The 16,219-nt window shown below is 37.0% G+C and overlaps 1 protein-coding gene across 1 annotated transcript in view; it reads left to right on the top strand.

Moving 5' to 3' along the window:
- The window catches only part of LOC110293524 (selection and upkeep of intraepithelial T-cells protein 10), a 67,268-nt gene that overhangs the window by 36,245 nt on the left and 14,804 nt on the right, over window positions 1-16,219 (top strand). The window contains exons 4-5 of the mRNA XM_021161370.1: window positions 9,332-9,502; window positions 10,613-10,717. Of these exons, the coding sequence (XP_021017029.1) occupies window positions 9,332-9,502; window positions 10,613-10,717 (276 nt within the window). The remainder of the gene's footprint in view (window positions 1-9,331; window positions 9,503-10,612; window positions 10,718-16,219) is intronic.

The following is a 16,219-nucleotide window of genomic DNA, read 5'->3' as shown; positions in this document are numbered from 1 at the left end:
AATGTTGTGTCCTGTTTGTGTAGCCAGTCTGTTAGTCTATGTCTTTTTATTGGGGAATTGAATCCATTGATATTAAGAGATATTAAGGAAAAGTAATTGTTGCTTTGTATCGTTTTTTTTGTTGTTACAGTTGGCATTCTGTTCTTGTGGCTGTCTTCTTTTTGGTTTGTTGAGGGATTACTTTCTTGCTTTTTCTAGGGCGTGATTTCAGTCCTTGTATTGGTTTTTTTCTGTTATTATCCTTTGAAGGGCTGGATTTGTGGAAAGATAATGTGTGAATTTGGTTTTGTCATGGAATACTTTGCGTTCTCCATCTATAGTAATTGAGAGTTTGGCTGGGTATAGTAGCCTAGGCTGGCATTTGTCTTCTCTTAGTTTCTGTATAACATCTGTCCAGGATCTTCTGACTTTCATAGTCTCTTGTGAAAAATCTGGTGTAATTCTTATAGGCCTCCTTTATATGTTACTTGACCTTTTCCCTTACTGCTTTCAATATTCTATCTTTATTTAGTGCATTTGTTGTTCTGATTATTATGTGTCGGGAGGAATTTGTTTTCTGGTCCAGTCTATTTGGAGTTCTGTAGGCTTCTTGTATGTTCATGGGCATCTTTTTCTTTAGGTTTGGGAAGTTTTCTTCTACAATTTTGTTGAAGATATTGCTGGCCCTTTAAGTTGAAAATCTTCATTCTCATCTACTCCTATTATCCGTAGGCTTGATCTTCTCATTGCATCCTGGATTTCCTGGATGTTTTGAATTAGGATCTTTTTGCATTTTGTATTTTCTTTGATTGTTGTGCTGATGTTCTCTATGGAATCTTCTGCACCTGAAATTCTCCCTTCCATATCTTTTACTCCGTTGCTGATGCTTGCATCTATGGTTCCAGATTTCTTTCCTAGGGTTTCTATCTCCAGCGTTGCCTCACTTTNGGTTTTCTTTATTGTGTCTACTTCCCTTTTAGGTCTTGGATGTTTTTATTCAATTCCATCACCTGTTTGGTCGTGTTTTCCTGCAATTCTTTAAGGGATTTTTGTGCTTTCTCTTTACGGTCTTCTACATGTTTAGTAGTGTTCTCCTGTATTTCTTTAAGTGAGTTATTAAATTCCTTCTTGATGTTCTCTACCATCATCATGAGATATGCTTTCAAATCTGGGACTATCTTTTCGGGTGGGTTGGGGTGCCCAGGACTGGGTGGGGTGGGAGTGCTGCATTCTGATGATAGTGAGTGGTCTTGGTTTCTGTTAGTAAGATTTTTATGTTTGCCTTTAGTCATCTGGCAATCTCTGGAGTTAGTTGTTAGAGTTGTTTCTGGTTAGAGCTTGTTCCTTATGTGATTATGCTAGCCTCTATCAGCAGACCTGGGAGACTAGCTCTCTCCTGAGTTTCTGTGGTCAGAGTATTCTCTGCAGGCAAGCTCTCCTTTTGCAGGGAAGGTGTCCAGATATCTGGTGTTCGAACCTGCCTCCTGACAGAAGTTGTGATCCACTCACCAGAGGTCCTAAGATCCCTTGGAGAGTCCTGTGGGGACCTTGTGGGTGTCCGCAGACTCCATGCCCAAGGTGCCCCAGTGGTGGCTCGGACAGGAAGGGACTTGTGACCCGGGCAGACTGGGCTTTCTACTTCCCTAATTAATGCAGTCTCAGGTCCCGCATGATTGGATTGGAGCAGAAGTTGTGTTCCACTCACCAGAGGTCTTAAGATCCCATGGAGATTCCTGTGGGGGCTTTAGGGGTGTCCACTGACTCTGTGCCCAAGGTTCCCCAGTGCTGGCATGGATGGGAAGGGACCAGTAATGTTTCTTTTATAAATGTTGGTGTCTTGGTATTTGGGGTATAAATGTTAATTCAAACATCATCTTGAAAGATTTTTTCTTCGATGTGTATAAATAACTTTCTCCATCTCTTTTAATAAGTTTTGTCTGAAGTCTGTTTTCTTAGATATTAGAATAGCTACTCCAGCTTAATTCCTGAGTCTACTTGCTTGGAAAATCTTTTCCCAACCCTTAATACTGAGGTAATGTCTGTATTTGATGCTGATATTTATTTCTTGTGTCTAGAAGAATGATGCTTTCTTTTTGCATCCTTTGTGCTAATCTATCTTTTTATTGAGTACATTGATGTTGGGAGATATTTATGACCAATGATTTTTAATTCCTGATATTTTGATGTTGGTGGTTGTACTGTGTGTGTGTGTGTGTGTGTGTGTGTGTGTGTGTGTATGTGTGTATGTGTGTGTGTATGTGTTTGTGAGTGTGTGTGTGAGTGTGTGTGTCTGTTTGTGTGTGTGTGTGTGTGTATGTGTCTGTCTGCATGTGCATATGCATTTTGGTTTTGCTGGTGGCTTAGGCAGAATATAGTAGGTTGGACATCTAGGAGACAAAAAAGATTCTGAGAGATAGACACAACAGGGTTTTTTGATCTTTATTTGAGCAGGTGAAAGACAACTGTTTGTCTTTATGAGCTAGTTTGATCATATAAAAAACTGCAATATAAATTTTCATTCATCTCATATGAAAGGTTGGCATAATGAATCTTGAGGACTCTGTAGCCAAAAAAAAAAAAAAAAAAAAAATCCATTGGAGGGAATGCACCCATATGATAAACAAGATATTCTTTCTCTAATTTCCTTTTATAGTCCAACAAAAGGCTCTTTTTCTTTCAAAAATATATTGAATATAATTATAAAAATTATGAGACAATTACAAAAATTATTAGGTAAGAGTTACATTTAAAATTTCAGTCTGTTTATATTTGGTAACTTAGATAAAATATTTTCATCATCTCTCTTATTTTGGTGAGTTTAGAATTTTGTATCTAAATCATTTTCTATACTAATTTGTATTACTATCCTAAACACATCTTCTTAGATGTAGCACATCTTAAATCCTAAAGAACTTAAGCTTATAGTAATATTATGGCTTACTAGTCTTCAACCCCATCAGAGACTTGAGAAACAATAAATATTACCTGAGTATGCAGTAACATAGGGATACAGATTTCAAAAATTATAGAAATGACAGAGACACCTGAATGCCTAGACAGTTCTCAATATTCTCTAAATGTTAGAACATCTGTCTTTAGTCATCTAGTCCAGAGTATCTGACAGACTGTTTTTGAAGCAGGAATTATGAAGCAACTGCTTACCCTATTTTGGCAGAGCTTAGCAGTTGACTTCCCTGCATCTCTCTTTTTGAACTACATTTTTTTCTGGAGATGAATTTACAATATTTATTTTTTTTCTCAGTGGCTATCTTGGCACAATTGAAGTAACTCCATATAGAGGTTTTTGTTTTGTTTTGTTTTGTTTTTTGTTTTTTTTTTTTCTCCTCATCTTCTTTGAAGAGGAATGGGTTCATATTGTCAGAAACAGAACTGTCTCATACACAAAAGATTTTAATAATGAAACAATTTTACATGATATATTCTGTGGATCTATGATGTTTTAGAAAACCAGTTTTCTATTTAAAGTATATTGGGATTGTGAAACATTGTTTATCTTTAGCTATTTACTATCTGAATACCCTTAAAAATATTTTATTGTAATTAACTAAACTAGTATCTAGTAAGACCATGAGTTTGACTGACTATTAATTTGTATTTTCAACCATCCCTAACAGTATGTAATAGCAGCTATTTATTTAAATAACTGAGAAAAAAAACTGCTTTTTCAAATAATCTGCATAGACATAACATCTGTAGAAGAGTTGAAACATACACATATTTTGTTGTAAGAAAATCAATCTTCAATTTTATACCAATATACAAAAATTCATACCAATTGAAAATGTAAACCTGTGTCAATATACAATAATCTATACCAATGTAAATGAAATATAAGATTATTTTGTTATCAGTATACAAAATTCTATATTGTTGTAACAAAATTTAACCTCAATTTTGTAACAAAATACTAATTTCTCTACCTCTACCAATGTAAGATTATGACTAAAAATCATATTTTGGTTAGAGTAGATTCAATAATCTATCTGCCCTTTTTATTACCATATCCCTTCCCCTTTCTTCTCAATGCCCTTTCCTTACCTAAGAAGAGAAAAGGAGAGACAAAATAAATCCCTGAAACTAACACTCCTATTATTTTTATTTTTTTTTTATTTTTCAAGACTATAACTATTTGTAGTCATCTCCTTTTAAAATATGACAAATATCCAACTGAATGACTAAAAATCAACCACCCTATCTCTTGGGCATGGATTATAACTTTCTTATAATTGCTTCCTGCTGATTATGGAAGTAGAATTCTTTTCTGGGGGATTAAGAAAATTAGAAAGTTGGTTAGTTTTAAGCAAGCTAGCTGTAGTATTTATTGTTCAGTCTCTGTATAGGGAAAAAGTACAAGTTTAGTTGAAGCCCTGACTGGACTAATTTAGCTCTTCTGAAGTTGTCCAGGAAGCAAGTCTTTAGAGGAAACAGGATCATAAGTTGAGGCAGAAACAGGGAAGATACTAGAACATTAAGTCTCAGCATTTCAGCATCCTGGATGGTGAATCCTGCCAGGGCTGCCCTTCTGGTTCTTTCCTTTCCTTTCCTTTTAACATAAAGTTTTCAGAGATAATACATATTTCTCTATTAACACAGTGCATGAAATATGCAATGTGCATGGATCAGCTAAAGATTTTTTTTTTGCTCTTTGTTTGAACAGGTGAAAGATAACTGTCTGTCTTTATGATCTAATTTGATCATATAAACAAACTGCAATATAAACTTTCATTCACCTCATATGAAAGGGTGACATGATGAATCTTGAGGACTCTGTAGCCAACAAAATCCATTGGCTATGTATAGCTGAAGTTCTGGCTAGAGTCCTGTAGTGGCTATTCCTTGTTGTCAACTTGACTATATTTGGAATGAACTACAATCCAGAATTGGAAGGCTGAAGTTCTTAGTTAGGGTTTTACTGCTGTGAACAGACACCATGACCAAGGCAAGTCTTATAAAAAACAACATTTAATTGGGGCTGGCTTACAGGTTCAAAGGTTCAGTCCATTATCATCAAGGTGGGAGCATGCCAGTATCCAGGCAGGCATGGCACAGGAGGAGCTGAGAGTTATATGTCTTCATCCAAAGGCTGCTAGTAGAAGACTGATTTCCAGGGAACTAGGGTGAGGATCTTATACCCACACCCACAGTGACACACCCATTCCAACCAGGTCACACCTATTCCAACCAGGCCACACCTTCAGATGTTGCCACTCCCTAGCCCAAGGATATACAAACCATCACAAGATCCTTTTATATCACAGCCAGTTTCAAGGCTATGCACATGTAGAGAAATTGGCAAATCATGTTACCTGTTCTGTTTAGTCTTCATAATTTTATTTTTCCTATCTGTAGCTAAGATCTTCACGGGATCTCCTTCTATCAAACATAATTCTTATTACTTTGGAAGTAATCCAAAGTCTTTTCTTCTTTCCAATTGACACAAGCAACATAACATATGTTTGTCCAGCAATCTGATGTCATTAAAAGTTTAGACTAATTCAATTCAGCAGCTCCTTTCTATTTATAGCTGCTCTGTTTTGACCTCTCTTAAAGAGAATGTATCATTTCACCATAACAATTGAACTTATAGTAATCTTCATTATATTAATTTAAAACAAAACAATTCAAAACATTATTATTTATTGAGACAGGGTTTCTCTGTGTAGCCTGGAGTAGCTTGAATTTGCTCTGTAGAGTAGGCTGGCCTTGAACTCACAGGAAGTTATCTGTCCCCACCTTTTTCTCCCAAATATTGAGATCAAAGGCATGGTTTTATTTATTTAGTATCTACAAATTGAAAATATCTATACTAATTTTCTTTCTTCCTTCTTCAGAACGTACTGTCTATGTGAAATTAATTATGTTAACGTTTTCCCTCTTATTTTGATATCTTTCTCTGTATTCAACTTTATTTAAATTCCCTCCCACGTAGTGTACAAGCAAAACTGAATTTTGTCAGAGGTTTTGGGTTGGGCCATGTGCTATGCACTATGCTGAGCCATTATCACTTATCCTGTGGATTCCCACTTTCCAATGAGATTAACTGGCATTCAGAGTAATGTGACATCCTATTTTACAGTGGATAGCAAGCCCTAATCCACACCATTATTAATTAGAACATTGTCTGTCAGTGTATCCAGTTGAATACAGTGATGGCAAATAACATAAAATTCAATTGACATTAATCCATTGTCTTTGTAAATTTAAAACAATATCAAGTTGTATCTATGAAATGTGTGCTTATTTTACTTATCTCCTCTGACAAAAGGTATTTGTATTCTGTATTGCCAAGCTAATGATTAACTTATACTCATCTTCATTTTGATAATTTAAAACAAAACAATTTAAAACAGTTATTATTATTTATTGAGACAGTGTTTCTCTGTGTAGCCTGGGGTGACTTGGATTTGTTCTGTAGATTAGGCTGGCCATGAACTCACAGGAATTTATCTGTCGCTGCCTTGATAAGCTTAACACTATTATTCTTTAGATGATTCTCTTATCCAATAGTCACCGGATTCCTGAGTTGGATGTTTTTATTTTCCTGAAAAGATAAAAGCAAAAAATTCTGCCTCAATCTTAACTCTGTATCTTTACATTTGACTAGGGAATAAAACGGTTTTTGGCAGCAGAAAAAGCATATTTTTCAATTTGAAATTATAAACATATCTTATGTAGATAAACATACCTATATTCCCCTTTCCTTTACATAAATTTAAGATTGATGTGTAGTTATTTTTTAAGTTACTAAGGTCATTCCTACTTATTATTAAGCAAAATCCTATATAATTCTTTTAAGGGAAAATATGTCATTTTTAATTTTAGACTGTCTTTTATAAGTGGCTGTATCTATCAGCAGAAAGTCTTGCTCTGACTTCATTTTTTAGAACAGGCTGGTCTAGAATTCACAGAGATCTGCTTGTCTGTCTCCTGTGTCTGCTGTTTTAGCTCAGAGCCTGTGCTGTATCTGGCCATGCCCCTGTTCATTTGTTTACAGGGAGAGGCCTTCCTTCTGACTTTGGTTATAGCAGTCAACAGAGGGCTACATTTCCCTACACTATGACCACTGAGAATTAATTCTCATAGAAATGGATAGGGTTTATGGGCTGTGGCAAATTTGGGAGAACTGGAAGTGGCTAATCCTGTAGCTGTGGTCCCGAGGATGTCCCCCTGGTTCGTCAGCCACTATACTCCACTCTTGAGAGGAGCCCCAACTTCTGTGTCCTGCTTTTGAATTATCAAGGACTTCTCCCCGCTTGCCCCCTTAAATAGTTGTCTATCGGAAGTGAGCTGAAAGGAATGGCATATTTAGCATTCACAGACAACACCACACACAGGAGGGCAGCAAGAGTGATAGAAAAAAGCCTGAAGCTCAGCCCCTCTTCAATAGCAAGTGGGTAGGCAGGGACCTGGAGTGTTGATGGAGCAGCCTTAGATCATCAGCTATGGTAAGTAGGCATGGTTAAAGATGGAGACAGATTCACTGGCTGCAGCTCCAGACTGGTCACTTGGGGTATACTTTCCTTGACAAGCAAGGCTGTTGGCCAGGGCTTGCTTAATATAGTCCTCCTTCAGGTTCTCCTTCTTCCCACCCCAAGCCTTAGAGCAGAGGCCTGCAGGGCTCGGCCATAGGAGAAAGTCAAGGCCCATAGGGTTTCTATTAAAGGTCTCATTTCATATTATCTTCCTGTGTCCTTGACTAGGAAATCTTCCTAGCCACTAGTCTCGTGTTATTCTGTGAAGCTGTAGCTTTGATCTGTTTTTGTTCATTTTCAAAATAGACCAGGTTCCTTGCCTAGCTAGCTTAACATTTCATGCTTCTGATCTAGGCTTTTTGAGAAGTTTGGGCTGGTTCTTTTTCCCAGCCCCATGCTTTCAGAAATAAGACCCAGACTCAAAATTTATTACATATACCTTTGCCATATAGCTCCACTCTGACTAGATCATAACTACAATAGGCCAATTATTTTAACCTACATTCTGCAATGTGGGTAGTTGCTTGTGCTCAGGTACCATGCATTCATCTCCTCAAATCCTTTCAGGCAAATCTTGCTATACCTGGCACTATCCCAGAATTCTTTCTGGATTCCAGATATTCCATTTTCTATTTCCTGCCTAAGCCATATACTTTTTAATTAACAGGTGATGCATCCATATAATACACAAGATATTCTCTCTACATTATACTATAGATGTAGATGAGGGTTCTTATTTAATGGAACTGGACTCAAAGGAAGAACAAAACTTGGAAGTTATTAGTCCCATAATAGGACAGAATTGGATGAAGGAATAGCTATAATATTTTACCTTATTAGCAAGAGGGTACAAAATGGCTAGGCAGTTAGCCTTTCAACCTTAGTTCAATTCTTTGGACTCATATAGTTGAAAGAGAAAATCTGATATGAAAATTGAAAGTTATGGTTTGTGCCAAAGAATCACTTAAAACATCTAAGTTAATAGAGAAAAGCAGAAAAGGGAGACTTGGTCTACATGGCTACTCTGGGAAGAGGGATAAAGAAATCCAGTCACCCCTACCCTCAAGATCACCTTCAGGAACCTGAACTGAGATTAAAGTTTAATTATACAGCTAAGGATATGGAATCTCAGAAGTCCTAGCAAAGTTGTAGTACCCTACCACAATTGGCCCATCATTGTCTGGGATTCAGTTTCATCCTACAAAGTAGTCTAACTGTGTGCTAGATCTCTCTAAAATATCTATTTGGGGGAGATACATTTCCCTTTTAATTGGAGCTTTTCCTTTTCTGAGTATGATATTTTGGGGGAAATCCTCATTTCTTTGGGAGGTAAACTGTTTCAGTAGTCTAATAGATTAAGGGACATAAATATCTCTAGAATATCAGACTATTTAGGAGAAGAAATTTACTGTCTTGCCTCATTGTCACAGTTATCCCAATTTCCACCTTCCAGACATTGTGGCAAGCGGCCCTACACTCCCTGTGTCTTTAATCTTCATTCTTTTCAGGTGCCTAGATAACCCCTAGATTCAAATAATAACCAACTGTCAAGATGTCTAGGAAAAAGCAATTGGAGGTAGGAGAGAAGCAAGATATATTCTTCAGAAACATCTCCTCAGTTACCTACTTTATCCAACCAACCTCTCTTCCTAACGTTTTTGCCACTTCCCCCCCCCAAAAAAAAGAAAAACTGTCATCAAATTATGAGTTCATCAGTAGATCAATCCACTGACAAACTCAGAGCTTCTGTGGCTCAAACACTCACTGGTTGGATCGGGGAACTTAGTCTGTAATATGAGTTTTTTCTAGGAAATGTATAGCCAATTACTAATACCAGGCCCTTTTGTTCTTTCTTTCAGATATCCTATTCAAATCGGAATATATGTCATTGATGTCAAACAAATTTTCATGTCCTTTAATATATTTATTCATTACATTTTTTCTTAATTGTCTCAGAGGAATTCTTGATCTCTGTTGTCTCAAAGGAAAACCTGTTTATTTCAGAGAACTAATCAATAAAATCAAGGAAGGTAAAGAGATCTGAAACCATTTCTTCTTGAAGCACAATATTGCTGTGATGTATACAAACTTGTGTAACCTTGAACTTTAGTGCATCCCAATACTCTTTATCAAAGGAAGTCTCAAAATGTTCAGAGATCCTCAGGTTATGGAACTACCTTCCCCAACCTCCTTTTGTGGTTCTTCAGGGCTAGGGTATACCTAGTGTTAATACTCCCCTCAAGGTCTCAGAATTTATTCAGATGATTCCTTACTGGGTGAATGCAGATTCTTCCTCTTTTAGCTAGTTCAAAGTTTCATGGAAACCCTTCTCTATGGATACTACAATCTTCAGGCACTTAAAAATGGAGGCAAGGCTATGGTAGAAAGGGTCCCACACTGTTGTGAATAGCCCTAGAACTAAATATATTTGATGTTTATTCCATTCTCTTGTGAGTGGTTATGAACAAGGAATAAGTCAGCACTCATGCGATTTATTTTAAACCTGCTTCCCATCTTAATTTGTAAAATAAAGAAACGCTGATGATTGGGCAGGTAAGAGGGAAGGTGGAGCAGAAGGTGAGAAGAGAGAGGAAGGAGAAAATAGAAGAGGGAGAGGATGCAGAGGAGGAGGAAGAAAAACAGCAGAAGCACACGGCCTGGAGAAACTGCAAGTTCTAAGGGGTCTCAAAGATGGAGAAGATGGTAGTGTAGGATTAGACCTGCCCAATCTCGGTGCACAGCTTGTATTTATATTAATTGCTGGGGCATATTTGGGTTGGAGATTGACCACAACAGCACATCTTCCAAATCCTGTTTTCAGGTTGATTATGTGCTATACAGTTGTGGAAAAACAAAAGCAAGAAGATATTATTTGATGTTGTATTTAAGTCTGTTATGTCTTCAGACTAAATGACCATAATCTTAGCTTCACCAAATTCTAAGTTCTATCTTCCCTAAAAGTTCTTAACATAACCCTAAATATCTTGCTTATGGGGCTTTATCCCCAGCATAACTTATATAAGCAAATGGATATAGCACCAAGACCTTCAAGACAGTGTCTGTATTCAACATTTCTCTTGATGTTCCAATGCATTCTCCAAGACTTAACATCCTAACTTTTCCTACTGACTCTTTTTCAGTTTTGAATATTAAAATGAGAGCTTGCTGTACACTTATCTGGGAGTTTCTACTGTTAGTTTTGTATATTGCCTTCCTCCCTTTCTACTTGAAGTTCAGAAGCAGAGGTGAGTGAAACTAGAATGGGATCTGTCATTTCCCCTCTCCTGTGTCCAGTGCCTTTTTATCTAGAACTATTAAGCTGAGTAGCCTTGTCACAACAGTAGCAATAATGGTTTCAATAACATCCCAGTGGCTTCAATTGCTGTCCTTGGAATTACATATTGTTCAAAATTTTAGTATTCTAGCATGAGTATAACAATGAAATGATTTATTTCCCCAGTTCTGGTCTTCATTTAATCAGCTACAGATAGTCTTCTGCAAAGCACAATTTTTATATGTCACTACACCAATAATTTCTTTTTTTTTTTAAACATAAAACTTTNATTGGAATGTTTACATTCTTATTCTTAATAACTAATAAAGAAAACTAATTAAATGTCAACATATTAGTGGTTAAACAAATTTAGGCATATCCATACAAATAATACGTTATTTTGCAATTAAAATATAAATAGTGAAGCTTGTCACATAGTTGAACTCCAAAGACAGTATACAAAGTGAAACAAATCTAATGCAAAGGTATACATATTACTTGAAGCTAATTCCATAAAATGTCTAAATTAGGCAACTATTAGAATTTGGAAGTAGAATCAACAGAAAGTGTGAATATTTGAAAAGAGATATATCAAATCTGATTAGAACATTATAAGATATTCATAGACCAAAATAGCACTTTAATCTACTGCTATATATAATTTCTGTATTTTATACATGAATTAAGTATTAAGAAAAATAATCAAAGGTTAGGAGAGATAGATTAGCTGTTAAGAGAACTTTCCTATCTTCTAGATGGACAGGGTTTGTTTCCTAGCACCAATATTGTGGCTCACAATCATTTGTAAATTCAGATTCAGAGAATCTGATGCTCCTTTGGACCTTGTTCACTTCAAACACAAAGTACACTAAAACCATGCAGGGAAAATATCCAAATGAAAGTTTTTAAATTAAGAAAAATATTTGATAAATTTCAAAATAGTGTACTCTTTTTTTAAGTATTTTTATTAGGTATTTTCCTCATTTACATTTCCAATGCTATCCCAAAAGTCCCCCATACCGCCCCCCACTCGCCTACCCACCCACTCCCCTACCCACCCACTCCCACTTTTTGGCCCTGGTGTTCCCCTGTACTGGGGCATATAATGTTTGCAAGTCCAATGGGCCTCTCTTTCCAGAGATGGCTGACTAGGCCATCTTTTGATACATATGTAGCTAGAGTCAAGAGCTCTAAACGTTAAAATACTTTTGCTTTAGAGATTCCATTTGAAAATTAATGAAAAGAACAAGTACACTTTTTCTCATTTGATTTTTCCTTTTCCAAGAACACTAAAAGCTCATAATTGATCTTCTTGTATATATATGTATAGACTATTAGAAAGTATTTTTACACTACAGCATATACCATTTATAGCATAGTATCTAAGGATTTAGAAATACCTTTCACTTCTTTTGTATTGAATATTTTATTAATTTATATTTCAAATGTTATCCCCTTTCCCTGTTTCTCATCTGGAAAGCCCCTATCCTATTCTCCCTCCCCCTTCATCCATGATGATGATCCCCTACCCACCCTCCAATTCCCTCCTCCCAACCCTGCATTCCCCTACACTGGGGCACTGAGCCTTCAAAGGACCAAGGGCCTCTCCTCCCATTGATATTTGACAAGGCCATCCTTTAGTCCATATGTGACTAGAGCCATGGGTCCCTCCCTGTGAACTCTTTGGTTGGTGGTTTATATATTTGGAGTTCAAGGAGATCTGGTTGGTTGATATTATTATTCTTCCTATGGGTTGCAAAACTCCAGCTCCTTCAGTCCTTTTTATAACTCCTCCATTGGGGATCTCATGCTCAGTCCAATGGTTGGTTGCTAGCATCCACCTCTGTATTTTTCAGGCTCTGGCAGAGCCTCCCAGGAGACAGGTATATCAGACTCCTGTCAGCAAGCACTTCTTGGCATTCACAATAGTGTCTGGGTTTGGTGTCTCTATGTGGTATGGACACACAGGTGAGGCAGTCTCTGGATGGCTTTTCCTTCAGTCTCTGCTCCACATTTTGTCTACATATTTCCTCTTGAGTATTTTGTTCACACTTCAAAGAAGTACTGAAATAATCCATATTTTGTCTTCCTTCTTGAGCTTCATGTGGTCTGTGAATTGTATCTTGGGTATTCTGAGCTTTTAGGCTAATATCCACTTAACAGTGAGTGTATGTCATGTGGGTTCTTTTTTTGACTGGGTTGCCTCACTCAGGATGATGTCTTCGAATCCCATCTATATGCCTAAGAATTTCATGAAGTCATTGTTTCTAACACCGAGTAATACTCCATTTTGTAAATGTACCACATTTTCTGTGTCCATTACTCTGTTGAAAGATATCTGGATCCTTTCTAGATTCTGTCTATTATAAATAAAGTGACCATGAAAATAGTGGCACATTTGTCCTTGGTGTATGTTGGAGCATCTTTTGGGTATATTCTCAGGAATGGTATAGCTGGTCTTCAGATCCTATGCCCAACTTTCTGAAGAACTGCAAGACTGATTTTTAGAATGGTTGTTCTAGAGTGCAGTCTTACCAACAATGGAGGAGTGTTCCTCTTTCTACACATTCTTGCCAGAATCTGCTGTCATCTGAGATTTTGATCTTAGCCATTCTGACTGGCATGAGGTAGAATCACAGGTTTGTTTTGATTTTCATTTCCCTGATGACTAAGACTATTGAACATTTCTTTAGGTGCTTCTCTACCATTCAGTATTCCTTAGGTAAGAATTATTTGTTTAGCTCAGTGCCCCATTTTTAATAGGGTTATTTGGTACTCTGGAGTCTAACTTTTTGGGTTCTTTTCATATACTTACTATTAGCCCTCTATAGGATGGAGGATTGGTAAAGATCTTACCCAATCTGTTGGTTGCTGTTTTGTCCTATTAACAGTGTTCTTTGTCTTACAGAAACTTTGAGATTTTAAGAGATCCTATTTGTGGATTTTTGATCTTAGAGCATAAACTATTGGTATCTGTTCAGGAAAATTTCCCCTGTTCCCATATGTTGGGGCTATACCCCACTTTTTCTATTAGTTTTAGTGTATCTGGTTTTCAACCTTGAATACCTGATTTTTCCATGACTTTTGTCATGAAGGGATATTAAATTTTTTGTAATTTTTTTCAGTATATTATAATGAGATGATCATGTGTTTTTTGCTAACAGTGAAACCTGAGCTGAGCTGGGGAGGTTACATCTCCTCCCTGTTGTTAATATAAAAAAGAAAAGGCTGGGCTGAGGAATAAAATTTATTCATGCCCTATAATTCTGCCTGAATTCTTAGGGACTAATGAAGAAACCTGTCTCAGTGGGATTTCCTAACTTTTCTTATGGTAAACTGTATCTGGATAAGACTGTCTTTTCTGTCCTAGTAAACATCTAGCAGACTAGCCCTGAGCTGTTGGCTCTGTCTTTTACAATGTTAATTAGTACTGAATAGGTAACTTCCTTGTTGAAATTTTTACTGAATACCAAGTAGTCAGCTGCACAGTCCTTCTAGGGCATTGGGACACTGGCAAGGACTGACTGTACGAATATGAAAGTCACTTTATTATGATAACACTAAAGGAGAGTACATGGATTTTCCTCCACATTCTTGGATGACAGGCAGGGAACAGGGAGGAAGGGGTGACAACCGGCTCCGTAGTACAAGGCCAATTGGCTTTTTAGGGTGGGAGGCTGTGAAGGGCTTGCCCTTCTAATGGTACGGTCTCCAACCTCTCTCCCCCCTATTAATTAAGCTTAATAAGGCCACGCTTAACTGAAGTGATCAACTGATTTTCTCATCCTTAGATGAGTGGGCTTTAACCATGCCTAGGGGTATATTGACCTGATTCCTCCCATGGGTGCTGTCACGACCCACACTTGTGGCTCTTGGTATCTTTTGGGAAGGGGAGGCAGAGCCTTAGAAAGATATTCTTGGTTGTAACTGGAACAAGATACCAACCTCCATCCAAACTGTGTATATCTCACAGGGAACCCAGAAATGGTCAAGCTGGACCTTCCCCTGCAGTAAATCTCTGCACCCAAACTGGTACCCATACTGTATTCGTATGATCACGAATCAGTATGCACAGTTCTGAGTGCTGTGCAGCTGTTAAAGGAGAATTGTCAACCTCAGATTTAGCAAGGCCTCGACAAGAATTATGTCACTAGTAACACCACGATTTGTGGCTGTTAGGCTATATTAGGAGCTGGAGGTCACCCTCCTCATCTCTGTTATTACCTGAGGAACTAAGAGGACCTTGCAATCACAGCAAGGGTGGAAAACCAGAGAACAGCTAAGGGAATAAGCCCATCAATCAGAATAAAAACCAATCTCTTCTAATATTTGAAATATCCACCTTTCTAGCCCTCGTAGCAAACCTAAATCTCAAATCAGACCGAAAGCCACAATACGTGCTGGAATGTCCTTAGAATAAAAATAGCAGCTGCCACCTGTATGCGCTTGGCAGGGATGCATGCCTGCTGCAGTCAGGCTGAAGGTGTTGATTGACCTGCTTAAAAATGAGATCTAGACTATGAGAAGGTAACAATGCAAATCTTCTTTTGGGGAAGTCCAGGTACATTATTCAGTTGCAAATTAGCAAGGCTCAAGCTCAATCTCCTTGTGGGGGAGCTGGTTTTTAGAATTAGTAAAAAGGCCAGAGATTTTCTGGAAGTGGGGGCTCTGCTCAGAATTAACTTTCTTAGGTAATTAAGAATATTAGTTATCTACAATAGTAATCTCTAATATTGGACTAAATATTAGACCAGTCTAAGATTGAGTTAGAATAACTGGTCACACTGAAGAAAAGAGAAAAATCATTATGACTCTATGAAATGACTAATCTTATTAAGTCAGAATATACAGTCTCTGATGTATTATTGCCATAAAGTTAAAAGGCTAGAAGCTAGTCCAAACTGGAAAAATGGCAATCAAGGATGGATCTAAAACATGAATCCAATTTAGTTTCCTAGTCACTTCAATCAGGGCACTGAGTCAACTTACCTGCCAGCTCATCACACGAATTAACCATCATGCTTCTATAGTGTTCTGTGGAGAGAAATTGTTTTTCTCTTCTCTAATAATGTAGCTGTTTAGGATCAATCTATAAGTCAATAAGTAGATCCTTTTAAAATACTATAAAGCATTTATTAAATTCTTTGACATCTAATTTTCAAAATTTTAAAATAAAGGTATGATTTAAGTAGTGTGCCTGGAAATGCACTAAATAATATGTATGGGGGTATAATTTCCCCCTTTTTTGTCTTTTAAGAAGTTAAAGTTTTAAAGTTTTACAATATCTAATCTTTAGAATTAATAGCTTGTTGACAAAACATTTTAAATATTTTACTGAAAAGGGGCAGTGACTAATTGCACTTTCAATCATTGTCTTAGTTAGGGTTTTACTGCTGTGAACAGACACCATGACCAAGGTAAGTCTTATAAAAAAACAACATTTAATTGGGGCTGGCTTACAGGTTCAGAGGTT

This window comes from Mus caroli, chromosome 4 (genome assembly GCF_900094665.2).
Source record: "Mus caroli chromosome 4, CAROLI_EIJ_v1.1, whole genome shotgun sequence".
Taxonomy (NCBI): Eukaryota; Metazoa; Chordata; class Mammalia; order Rodentia; family Muridae; genus Mus; species Mus caroli.
This window is presented reverse-complemented; position numbering and strand designations above follow the sequence as displayed.